The sequence below is a fragment of the Hemiscyllium ocellatum genome, chromosome 14 (assembly GCF_020745735.1).
Source record: "Hemiscyllium ocellatum isolate sHemOce1 chromosome 14, sHemOce1.pat.X.cur, whole genome shotgun sequence".
In the NCBI taxonomy this organism is placed as follows: Eukaryota; Metazoa; Chordata; class Chondrichthyes; order Orectolobiformes; family Hemiscylliidae; genus Hemiscyllium; species Hemiscyllium ocellatum.
Window position 1 is genome coordinate 50709883 of NC_083414.1, and position 13497 is coordinate 50723379.

At 41.0% G+C, this 13497-nt stretch overlaps 1 protein-coding gene across 2 annotated transcripts in view; it reads left to right on the forward strand.

The window, feature by feature from the left end:
- Positions 1–10749, forward strand: part of gxylt2 (glucoside xylosyltransferase 2) — a 50405-nt gene extending 39656 nt beyond the window's left edge. For both annotated transcript variants that reach the window (XM_060835219.1, XM_060835217.1), the window contains 2 exons: positions 3180–3352; positions 9254–10749. In XM_060835219.1, the coding sequence (XP_060691202.1) occupies positions 3180–3352; positions 9254–9418 (338 nt within the window). In that variant the 3' untranslated portion in view covers positions 9419–10749. The remainder of the gene's footprint in view (positions 1–3179; positions 3353–9253) is intronic.
- The last annotated feature ends 2748 nt before the right edge of the window (positions 10750–13497 follow it).

Consider the following 13497-nt stretch of genomic DNA (forward strand, 5'->3'; position numbering starts at 1 on the left):
GTCTTTTTATAAACAATTTCTCCAGTTGAGCAAAGACAATTGGAATATGCGTAATCTGAGACCTGGTACCAAATCAGGCTAAATGCTTTGACAGAGGACATTATCAAGGTTTATTTTGTAATCTTTCACTGTAAATGTATTATAAATGTTAACCAATTACAGACCATTTTACAAATGCTAATATGAACAAAGAAACAAACAAACACATATCATGCTACCCCAAATACCCCAAGACCTCTGGTCATGTAAACCAGAGGTCATGAGTTCATATCCCACTGGGGCCTCTTTACATATTTTCAACTCTACCCCAAATGTTATAACAAGTATAAACCATTAATTCACAAATGATTTGAAATTTGAGTCAGGAGAATTGATGAACAACTCCTTTGCAAAAACATTTTCCTTGTCCCTTCTCGTGAAAGCAGTGAGACATGTCTGTTTTTGTACTGAGAGATTATTGGCATCAAACTCTCTGTGTGGGATTCAGTTAGTGATGCAAAGTCATGCCAGCTGCATGGGTTTGGTTCCCACACTGGCTGAGATTACTATGTAAATCCTGCCATCTCCATCTTGCCCAAGGCATGGTGACCCTCAGGTTAAACCACCTCCAGTCATCTTTCTGTGATATGACCACAGATCTCTGGACTAGGGTGACTTGATACTCTGCGTAAGACTCTAAGGATGGATTTTATGCTGGCCAATGTGATGGAAGGCGTGGTAACTCAGTCCACTTAATCATGAGGAGGCCATGCAGCAGCAACAGAAGAACATCCCCTAATCAAGTAGGAGTGATTCCCAGTCACTGCTGGTGGGATGTCAATTAAGCCCATTAATGAACAACAGGCTATCCATTATCCTTGAGGCCTCTGCAATTTATCGATGGTTAAGGGACTAGTTAGAGGGATGGATGGGATTTCTGCACATCTGAAAGGACATCTGACAAAACCTGTCGGCTTCTCCAGTGGTCTCTCAGGCCAGGGATCCTTTGCTATCAGGTGCTTTGTGTCCAGTCAAGGGATTTGGCATCCGATGTGGGAGATAGCCACTGAAAGTCAGTCCCTGCCTTTGCCTCTGATACTGTTCCAGTTCTCTATCACAATTCTGCCCCACCTTCATTCAGCCCTGATGATCCTGGGCCTCAGTGAAGGCTTTGTCACTAGCTATCACTGCTAATATTGGTACTGCCGCCTCTGGTGGCTCACTGATGGCAAGCAGGACCTGTTCTGCCAGGGGTGTCAGTCAGTCACGTGGATGACTTGACAGTGGCTAATTAAGTGTCTGAAGGCTTTTGGTTTTGTCAGACATACCCCATGGAGATGACAGGGGATCCGACCAACTGTCCAACTGGTAAGGGAGACCCCCATTGATTTGAGGAAATTCTGGCCCCGAGATGCTGAGTATTAGCAGGTGCTGCAGCTATCAGGGACATCACTACCATTCTTTGTCACTGGAGGGCAACAGCACCAGGGATCAAGTTCGATCCTCCTTTTTAATCCTCACAAACCAAGAATATTTAGATTAATTCCAGTTTCCCTATATAAACGTGGTTTAGATCACTAAATATAAGTTTTAAACTGCACCTGCATACTTCCTGGTTTGTACAGCTTTGTACTTTGCACACTATATTGCACACTGAGTCACTGGAGAAACCTGCAAAAACAAATGTCTTTAAGAGTGTAGGGGATATAAAAGGCTTTTGTTCAAATACAACCCAAATATAGGGTGTAGGTTTGCTCGCTGAGCTGTAAGTTTGATATCCAAACGTTTCGTTACCTGGCTAGGTAACATCATCAGTGGCGACCTCCAAGTGAAGCGAAGCTGTTGTCTCCTGCTTTCTATTTATATCTTTCTCCTGGATGGGGTTCCTGGGGTTGTGGTGATGTCATTTCCTGTACGTTTTCTGAGGGGTTGATAGATGGCATCTAGGTCCATGTGTTTGTTTATGGCGTTGTGGTTGGAGTGCCAGGCCTCTAGGAATTCTCTGGCATGCCTTTGCTTAGCCTGTCCCAGGATAGATGTGGTGTCCCAGTTGAAATGAACCGATACTCAAAAAATACAGTGCGCAGATTCCTCAAGAACAAACCACGACAAGCAGACCAAACACAGCCAGAAACCCTAACCACCTTAACATACATCAAAGAAGTTTCAGAAATGACAGCCAGACTACTAAGACCCCTCGGAATCCTAGTAGCACAAAACCCACCAACACTCTCAAACAAAAACTAACAAACTTAAAAGACCCAGTACATCCCATGGACAAAACCAACGTCATCTACAAACTTCCTTGCAAGGACTGCCACAAACACTACGTAGGACAAACAGGAAGAAAGTTAGCCACCAGGATACACGAACACCAGCTAGTCACAAAACGATACGACCCTCTCTCCCTCGTAGCCCTACACACGGAGGCAAAAAGCCACCATTTCGACTGGGACAACACATCTATCCTGGGACAGGCTAAGCAAAGGCATGCCAGAGAATTCCTAGAGGCCTGGCACTCCAACCACAACGCCATAAACAAGCACATAGATCTAGATGCCATCTATCAACTGCTCAGAAAACGTACAGGAAATGACATCACCACAAGTGCCAGGAACCCCATCCAGGAGAAAGATATAAATAGAAAGCAGGAGACAACAGCTTCGCTTCACTTGGAGGTCACCACTGATGATGTTACCTAGCCAGGTAATGTAACGTCTGGATACTAAACCTACAGCTCAGCGAGCAAACGTATACCCTAAACCTCAACCTGAGCTACAAACCTTCACAAACCTTGCACACCCCAAATATTTTTATGCTATGGGAATAGAATAGGTATAACAGTGGGTGATTTTTACATTGTTTCTATTCGGTGTGAGCATAGTCTAATCTCCCATACAATCTCACACCACAGCCTATATTGTCTTCTTGACCCCTCCACCCCAGTTACCAGGTACCAGGAAGTAAAACGCCCAATTAATGTGGTGAAGAATTGAAACTAACTACTGATCTGAGTGTAACATGTTTGTGGTTGGGGGAGTGGGAGGTCAACGTATACACTAAGTAAACACAAAACTGATTTTTTTGGGACCGAGGGTATACAGTTGTATTATACAGTGATTTAACTTAAACATCTCAGTCTATGGTAATTTGGTTGGAATTTGGAAGATATTAAAACAACGTTTCTTTTGATTCTGTAGAATATCTATATGTGTTCCCTTGTCAATGGAATTATAGACCAGATCATTGTATGTATGGCAGCAACTGTCGGGGAGCAGAGGACCAGGGAGTTTCCATTCTCCATGGGAACCGTGGAGTTTATCACGATGATAAACAGCCTGCCTTCAAAGTAATGTATGAGGCTATACGTGATGTAAGTGTCTCAAATACAATTGATGTGTCTGCTTTCTTTTAACCAGGAGCAGTATAGATGGAAGTTTCACATTCTCAGACTATGATGAAATGCCTCTTTCTGATTTAAAAACAGAATATGCTGCACATATTCAACGGGCCTGGTCACTTTTGTGAAAAAGTACGAGGCATTCCATAGGCCAGCAAGTCATTGGAGTAGTATAGACTGGAATAATGTGTGAAGACCTTGCAGAATTCTAGGCTCAACTTGCTCAGAAGGAATAGAAGGAATTCTCTTGCATCTGGAACTCATCAAAGAAGCCCCTTCATGTCAGTTTAATAGTTAGCCAGGAATTGTTAAAGGCTTAAAAACCTACTCTTAACTGTTGAGGAACTTTTAAACTGAACTGTCTAAACTCTGCTGACAGCAACCCCCCCCCTCCCCCCCCACCCTTCCCAAGTAACATCCAGATAACTCCAGACCCAACATATGCCCGTCCCCACACCAGCCCTAACATACCACAGCTCTCCCCTCACCCGGCCAGATGCTGCATCTCTCGCAAACCAGTCTGACTCAACTCGGCTGGAGTCAAACTGACCACTCCCAACTGTGACCGAATTATGACAGAACTGACACCAGAGAACCCCTGTATCACAGAGCCCCAACCCTAAACGTCCATCTACTTACCTGGCACTTTAAATCCCTCATCCACCCTCTCTCTACTTTATTCCCCTCACCTACCATGGTGCTATCAACTTACCACTCCACCTGTCAACCTAACTCCTCACTTACCTTATGCACTTACCTTTTCTCAGTCAATGTCAAAGTTCATTTAGGATCTTTAACTCCTGATATACAGCTGCAAGTGTTGTAAAAATGGGGGTATCATGGCCTGCTCCCGCCCTTGTATATCCCCAGTGTCCACTGATGGACGCATCTGGCACTAGTCTGTCTCGGAATTGTGGCCAAAAAATTGGCAAAAGGTAAGTGGGTAATTTTAAAAAGAGTCAATATCACTCAAACCTATTCTGATGGTCATTGGAAAATCTGGGCCAAAGTTTTCGGCTGATGAGCCTTCAGCTGAACTGGAAACAGTTAGCAACTTACTAGCCATTTGAACAAGTGAAGTGAGGAGGGGGGTGGCGGGAGCAGTTACAATAAAGAACAAATTGGGCGGCACGGTGACACAGTGGTTAGCACTGCTGCCTCACAGCGCCTGAGACCCGGGTTCAATTCCTGACTCAGGCGACTGACTGTGTGGAGTTTGCACGTTCTCCCCGTGTCTGCGTGGGTTTCCTCCGGGTGCTCCGGTTTCCTCCCACAGTCACAAAGATGTGCGGGTCAGGTGAGTTGGCCATGCTAAATTGCCCGTAGTGTTAGGTAAGGGGTAAATGTAGGGGTATGGGTGAGTTGCGCTTCGGCGGGTCGGTGTGGACTTGTTGGGCCGAAGGGCCTGTTTCCACACTGTAAGTAATCTTAAAAAAAATGAAAGGACTGTAATAGTGTGAAACAGATTAAATGACAATAGTGTTCATAGTGCAAGGTAAAAGAGTAATGGGACAATTGAAGAAACAACAGAATTGTTGACAAGAGGTGTGAATCAAGGAAACATTGATTCTGGCTGTCCAAATATATAAGATAATGAGATGGTTAGATAGGGTGGACAGTGACAGCCTTTTTCCTCGGATGGTGATGGCTAGCATGAGGGGACATAGCTTTAAATTGAGGGGTGATAGATATAGGACAGGTGTCAGAGGTAGTTTCTTTATTCAGAGAGTAGTAGGGGCATGGAACACATTGCCTGCAACAGTAGTAGACTCGCCAACTTCAAGGGCATTTAAATGGTTGTTGGATAGGTATAGGGACAGGAATGGAGTAGTGTAGGTTAGATGTGTTTCAGATTGGTTCTACAGATCAGCGCAACATCGAGGGCCGAAGGGCCTGTGCAGCGCTGTAATTTTCTACATTCTAAATGAAAAGGAAAGGGAAATAAAAATAGAGAGAATGTCAGCAGATAGAAGTGATGGTTTTGCAAGGCTGTAAAGCATCCCAATGAAAATTGAGGAAGAAGATCTCAAATTCTTCAGAACACTGAAGGAGGCTGAGAGCAGAGGCCCAAGCAGAGTTTAAAATTAAAATGAAGGTACTGTACTTGGTAAGTAGAAGCTCCAGTTCATTTTTTGTGGACTGAATAGCAGTGTTTCTGAAAGTGTTAATCCAGTCACTCCCAAATGTATGGGAGATCACATCATGAACAGCGAATCCATTCAGTAAACTTGATGGAAGTGTAAATAAGTTAATGACACATCTGAAGGAGAGTTTGGAATGCATGGAGAGATGCTGTGGAAAAGGGACAAGTTTTCCGGTGACGGAGGTGAAGAACAGGATGTTGAGAAGAGAATGATATCTTTGAAATTCTGAAAAGGGAGGAGAAGAGGAGATATGAATCCTGGAAAAGAGATTGATGTGGATTGCTGAATGTTTTGAATATTTTCTGTTTTTAATTAATGATTGCCAGAATCCAAAATGTTTTGCCTTTCCATTATTGATTTACTGTCGCTCAAAATCTGATTTCCACTTGACTTTATATGTTGAAAACTGATAAGAGCACATTACTAATGTTAGAATTTTTTCTTCATTAGGTCTTTCTATTATATTTAATGGAGAAACAGATGTTGCATCACCATAAGTTTCTCAGAGTTTGCAGTTTACTATTTTGCTTGGACAATCATTTGACTTCTGTTCATTGTATTGATTGTGTGATGGTAATATCAACAAATTCTGCTGACAATTAATTATTTAGAGCACTTGACAGTTGAGCTATTGCTACTGCTGGATATTGCATAAGAGCAGTCAAAGGTGCATTATTAATGTGTTGTCAGTGTAACATATGTGAAATAACAGTAATGGCAAGTGTTTTGCTTGTCGTTTCACAAGAATGAGGATCTTGTTATTGCGCTACTTTCATGCCAGAATGTTCAATTTCTGTTTCTGAAAATCAACTGGAACAATTAATTAAGTTTGCAAAAGAAGCAAGACCGAAATAATGAAGACAGTGCATTATGGGAAGTTGTCATTTTGCCATTGGAGTCAATTGTTTGTTCACAGCCTTTTTATTCTGATGGGTGAACCCACCTAATATATGACTTAGTATAATGTGGCTACAACCGAGTGAGAAGAGGTGAATTGGCTTCATTCTTCTTAACTTTCCCTGTTGACTGCAACAAAGACTTTTTTTTAACTCTTCTTAGCATACATTAATATCACACCTAAATAAAAATATAGCGCATTGCTTGACAAGAACCAAATAGAAAGCCAATGACAAGGGACTTCTTGAGTGAAAGACAAATGAATGACGTTACTCATAATCGCAAGAAAAGCAATAAAACATACTCACAAGCACTTAAAAAGGCAATGTGTCTTGTTCATAAAGGAGGATCAAGAATATGCAAAATGCATAGAGACCTTGTAGTGTAAGGTTTGATTATTTAATTGATGAATGGATGTTTCTCTGATATGTCTTTCATCAGGCATTGTTTTCTGAGAGACTGAGAAAACAGAGGGGCATCTGCTCCTTCCAAAACCTGAATTCTGGAATACATTCCTCGTGTATGCCCATGTCTGAATTCATTGTTTTATTTCTAAACTGGGTAATCTGCAGTTTATGCTCAACAAATTTTCGAGCATAAATCATTGGAGTAGAATTAGGCCATTTGACAATCAAGTCTGCTTGACCATTTGATCATGGCTGATATGTTTCTCAACCCCATTCTCCTGCCTTCTCCCATAATCCTTGATCCCCTTATAAATCAAGAACCTATCTATCTCTGTTTTAAATATGCTCAAAGACTTGGCCTCCATGGCCTTGGGGCAATGAGATCCACAGATTAAACATCTGGTTGATGAAATTCCTCCTCATCTCAGTTCTCAAGGGTCGTTCCCTCACTCTGAGGTTGATCCCTTGAGTCCTAGTCTCTCCTACCCTTGGAAACATCTTCTTTACGTCTAGTCTATCCAGGTCTCTCAGTATTCTGTAAGTTTCAATCCGATTGTCACCATCATCCTTGTAAACTAAAGAAGTACAGATACAGAGGGGCCTCAATGCTCCTCATATGACAAGCCCTTTGTCCCTGGGATCATTCTTGTAAATCTCCTCTGGACTCCCTCTAATGCCAGCACATTCTCCTTTAGATACAGGACCCAAAACCGCTCACAATATCCAAAATGTGGCCTGACCAGGACCATATACAGCTTCAGCAAACATCCCTGCTATTGTTTTCCAGTCCTCTTGAAATAAATGCTCATATTACATTTGTCGTCCTAACTGCCAACTGAACCTGTGTGTTAACCTTAAGAAAATCCTGAATGAAGACTCCAAAATCTCTTTGTGCTTCAGATTTCTGAAGCATTACCCCATTTAGAAAATAGTCTGTGCTTTTATTCTTCCTACTAAAGTGCATAACATGACACTTTCCCACATTTGTATTCCATCTGCCAGTTTTTTGCCTACTCTACCTCTCCAGACTGTCTTTCTCTGCATGTGAGAAATTTGTTGCCAAGTTGTTCCCTAATCAAATATCTGTCACTGGCACTGGCAAAATTTAAACTGCCACACTGTCACCAGGCCCATAACAAGTTCACATTTCAAGTAAGCGTTGATTAATGGCACTTCTGCACTCCTCCCTTGAACTCAATTATCAGCACACTTCAAGTTTTAGTTTTCCCAACCAGCAAGGACCATGAGCACTCGTTGTCTTGGAGAACATAGCTATCTCTCCCCAGATAATGAGTAAGTAGGTAGCATTACTTTGACTGCAGACTGCTGGTAAATATTCTGGTCAGTGGTCATGTGTGAGCAGACTCTGATGCTGCATACACAGGTCTTGTAGTTTAAGACTGTGTGGGATGCTGGATTTTCTTCCTCTTTGTCTTACTGTGAGATCCCGTCTTTTAACAGTTGGAGACAGTTCCATTTTCTCTGCCATTCTTTCCTTTCTCACCAGCTTGTCTCAGAGTTATTTAATTCACCCACATTGGTCTCTGGTATATGAAAGTTTCTAGACCCCAGCCTGTCTGAGCGTACGAGCCTGTTATTAACTTAAAATCCTTTCAGGAAAGAGTGAGTAAATTTTGTGAGATTTCCTTGTTTATTGGGGATTTTAGCTCCTGTACTAAATCATTGAATTGGATTTATTGTTTTATCAAATTGGATAATTTGTAATCGACTTTCACCTCATTCTATGACATTTTGAGAAAGATGTCAAAAAGTGTGGCATTGCAAAAGCACAGGAGGTCAGGCAGCATCCGAGGAGCAGGAGAGTCAGCATTGCGGGCATAAGCCTTTTATCCTGCCTGACCTGCTGTGCTTTTCCAGCTCCACATTTTTCAACTCTATTATCCAGCATCTGCAGTCCTCACTTTCTCCTATTTTGATAAAGATGCAAATCAAACAGGAGCTATAGATCTGGGTGATTGATTTTCCAATTTTACTTTGCATATGTTTTTGTTTCTGTCCTGTTAGAGTGCAAGTTTTATACAGCAAAAACCTCGTTATAGTAATTATTTTGAAATTTGATGCACTTTTTCATCTTGCGGAAGAAGTTTCCTCTCATTTGCCTTAAGATATCACTTTGGCTGGTCTTACACCCTTTTATGAACTGTACAATTGGCTATCGATGTCATTTTCAATGTCATGTTAAGTGATCACTGTGACTACCCTAGGTTAGTGTCTTCCCTTTTCTGATATAATCTTAGTTCATAAAAGGTGTTGGGTCTTAAAATTCATATAATGGAAGTCAAATATTGATAATTCATTTCCATCACTAGCAAAAATGTGTCCAATCCATTCATAAATGTGCAGTGGAACAACTGAAATTTATGTTAAAGCAAAGATGTTGATCATGACTTATTTTTGTCTTTCAGTTTCCTTTTGAAGAAAATTTGTTTCAGTCACTATTTTTCCCCCTCCAAAACAACTTCTTGAAAACTGTACATACTTTATGCGGGAGGCTTCCACAAGTGTTCCTGAAGCAGGTTGAACAAGCCATGAGGAAGGTATATGAGCTACGCGTTATCCATGTTGGATAATGACTGAAAGTAGAAGATATTTTCGTGTGTGCTGCACTGTATTTCATAGGGAACACTCAGATTTAAATTTTCCAGTTTTACTATGCATACATTTTTGTTTCTGTCCTGTTAGTGTGCAAGTTTTATACAGCAAAAACCCTGTAGTAGTAATTATTTTGAAATTTGATGCACTTTTTCATCTTGCGGAAGAGCTTTCCTCTCATTAGCCTTAAGATATCACTTTGGCTTGTCTTACACCCTTTTATGAACTGTACAATTGGCTAACTGTGAAGCCAGGAATGTTATAATGAATCTAGCCAAATGCATTGTTAAGATCAGGCTGCCACTTGCAATGATAACCTGTGTTGGAAAACTACGCTGTTGATGATAGTATCTACATGTTATTAAGCCACTGTTGCAAAATGCCTTTGTCCTCAGGAGAATCTGAGGTTAAAAAGTAGAGCGAGTAGTGCAAACTGTGTGGAAAATAATTGATTTATTTTTCTCCTTATAAGAATTAACAATGGGTCTATAAAATCTGTTCTAGTATTTAGTGTGCTGAAGTTTAATTTTTTTTTGAGTAATATCACCACACTTGGCATTGCAAAAACATTCCTTGAGGCAGACGCTGTGAACTACTTAACTGAAGATTTCTTAAGCTGTATTTGATCATGAAATGGGTAAAGGTAACCTGACTTAAAACTAAGTAACTGCAGACGGGAAGGTTGCGGGTTCAATTCCTGGTCTGTGCTGAGTTAACTGATGTCAGCTGAAGTACCACTTTGGGGCTCAGTGCCCTTGTACCATTTTTAAGAAGGAAGCAAACCGAAGTCTCATGAGTCAGACTGGAAATCGATGGTCTGGCTGTCGGTTCAAAGCTGAACTGGTGATAGTCTTTAGGCAGGAACAGCCTGCTGTCAGTTCCAGATGAATTATGATCATATCGGAGAGATACCATGCGTCAGACCTCAGCACTTTGAGAAGAGGTAGAAAATTGCAGAGGATGAGAAAGGGGAGGATTTTATGGTACCAAAGTATTGAAATGAAAATGGAACTTTACAGAAAAACATTTTCTTCTGTACTCCAGAACTGACAATTATCTATAATCCAATGCAAAGAGATATAATTCAGCAATTACTTTGTTCTTGTGTCGCTATATTTAATCAACTATCAGCAGTTTATGTTCTTTGAACATACCAACTTGGGACAGCAGGATTATCTGTATCCTAAAATTGATTTTCACAGAAAATACAGTTTTAAAAGAACGAATCCTCCTGACACCAACTAAAGATTTGCATTGAGGTCCAAGTTTTCTTTTGTTATGTGATATCTATAATCTCTAATATTTGTACGTGTCTGTTTTTAATATAAAGTAACATTTCATTAAAAAAAAGTGTCTCCGACAGTATTCATTTGCATTATTTTTGCACAATAAGCTTTTGTGTATTTTTTTAAATTTGTGTCCAAATGACAATTTAATTCTGCCCATGTTATAAAGTATTTTGCTTTTCTCTTGCTTTTTTACTGAAGTTTCTTTGTATATCGCCCAAAACAGATCTGCCTTGAACCAACAGAATTAACTGACGTTTTAACAATGCAGTTTTACAAAAAAGATTATTTTTCGAAAGATAAACTCCTTGATGTATTATTGTGGATGAACGTGATAAAATTTGATTCACGTGGCTAAAAATGGATCTTATCACAGAAAATTAATGTTTTAAATCAGTATCAGTCATTGCCTGAGAGTTGAAATAAGGATAGAAATAACAGCAGGAGTAAAATATAAAACCCTTTGAGCTTGCTGCACTATTTAGTATGATCATGGCCAGCTTTTGGGCCACAGTGCTGATTTCCTGCCTGCCCCTCATAACCATTGATTTTAAATGATGGAAAATGACATACAAAGATGAAAAGCTATTTCCTGGTTTAATTGGGATATTAAACCTGCACAGCTTTAGGTTTTCAATTTTCTTTTGGTTTTTTGAAGAAATAGTACCTATTGGTGGCTTTTCACCTTAAGTTATAGGTTGGACCTGTATCCACTGGAAATTGTGGAGTTGTTTGAGCTGAATTTGGGGAAACATGTAAAATCCTGAGAGGATTTGACAGGGTGGATACTGAGATGATATTTTCCCCTTGCATGAGAGTCTAGACCTCGGGGACACAGTTTGAGAAGAGGAGGTCTCAGAATGGAATTCTCTTTCCCAGAAAACAGTGGAGGCTGGTTCATTGAATTCATTCAAGGTTTCACTCAACAGACCTTTGAAGGACTATGGGTGGCGGACAGGAAAGTGGAGTTGGAGGTCCACATGACCTACTCTTGCTCTTTAGGTCTATGTTCTTGTGTAAATTTTCAGAACTTACAAATGGAATCTATGCAGATGATAGAAGGCAATACACTGAATGGAATCTGCCAAAAGTGATTTGGTGATCGGGGCATGGTCAATCGTACAGGTGGAGTCACAAGACCTTTTTAAAAGTATAGCAAAAAAATACAGAAAGGAGTTCTAACGATTGTTGACCTGAAAATTGGGCAGGCTTTTGGATTTTGGACATGGGACCAGAGGCTGGGTTTTGGTAAGTGGCAAGTGATGTTGCTTGCTCTATACCATTTTTTCATCTGGAAGGAGCCAAGAGTGAGTTAGGTGGGGTTCAGGGTGATGCCTGCAAACAGCAGGATTGAATAAGCTAATTTATTGGCCTGTTAGATTTAGTCAGCAGAGGTCAACTTGAAGGTTCCTTATGGCCTATGGAGCCCTCCACCCTACTGAGATGAAAACACAACCAGGGAATACAGATGGTCCTTGGCAGAGGATCAGAGTTGGACCTAGGACACAAAATCACACTGGGGTCCATGCCACACCAAGGCTCTCAGGCCACAACTGAAGTTGCTAACTGTCCAGTTGAGAGATTTTCTCTCCGTGGTGACAGCTCGGCAGCTATGGAGTCTTTAAATTGAACTTTTTAGAACAAACCTCTTTTCACAGTGTGCCATCATGGAGGATTGCTCCTCTCTCTTTCTCACACACAAATGTCGTGGCAATTCTCACCTTGGCTTGTGACACTGCCAGTGCCTCCTTATTAGACATGATTTGGTTATCGCTACAAACTTCTCATCAGGCATCTGACACCAATGCACTGAGGAGATGGGAATTCATTCAACATAAGACTCACAACCCAAAAATCAAAATTCCATCCCATTAAATCTGTTTCTCTCCACTGATTCAGCCAAAATTATTTTGTTTTTATTGCCCAAACTCAAGGTCTGCTGAATTAAGGAACGCTTGAGGGAAGAAGGTTACCTCCGAGTACAACAGGATCTTGACCAGATGGGCCAATGATGCAAGGACTGGCAGATGGAGTTTAATTTAGATAAATATGAGGTGCTGCATTTTGGAAAGACAAATCAGGGCAGGACTTATACACTTAATGGTAAGGTCCTAGGGTGTGTTGCTGAATGAAGAGACCTTGGAGTGTAGATTCGTAGTTTCTTGAAAGTGGAGTTGCAGCTAGATAGGATAGTGAACAAGGTGTTTGGTAGTTTGGTATGCTTTGCTTTATTGGACAGAGCTTTGAGTATGGGAGTTGGGAAGTCATGTTGCGGCTGTACAGGACATTGGTTATGCCACTTTTGGAACATTGTGTGCAATTTTGGTATCCCTCCTATAGGAAGAATGTTGTGAAACTTGAAAGGGTTCAGAAAAGATATACAAGAATGTTGCCATGGTTGGAAGATTTGAGCTGCAGGAAGAGGCCTAATCATCTGGGGCTGTTTTCCCTAGAGCAGTTGGAGGCTGACGGGTGACCTTATAGAGGTTTATAAAATCATGAGGGGTATGGCTAGGGTAAATAGACAAGGTATTTTCCCTGGGATGGATGAGTCCAGAATTAGAGGGCATAGGTTTAGGGTGAGAGCGGAAAATATAAAAGAGACCTAAGGGACCACTTTTTCACAAAGAGAGTGATGCATGTACGGAATGAGATGGGAGAGGAAGTGGTGGAGGCTGGTACAATTACAACATTTAAAAGGCATCTGGATGGGTATATGAATAGGAACGGTTTGGACGGATATGTGGCGAGTGCTGCCAAATGAAACTACA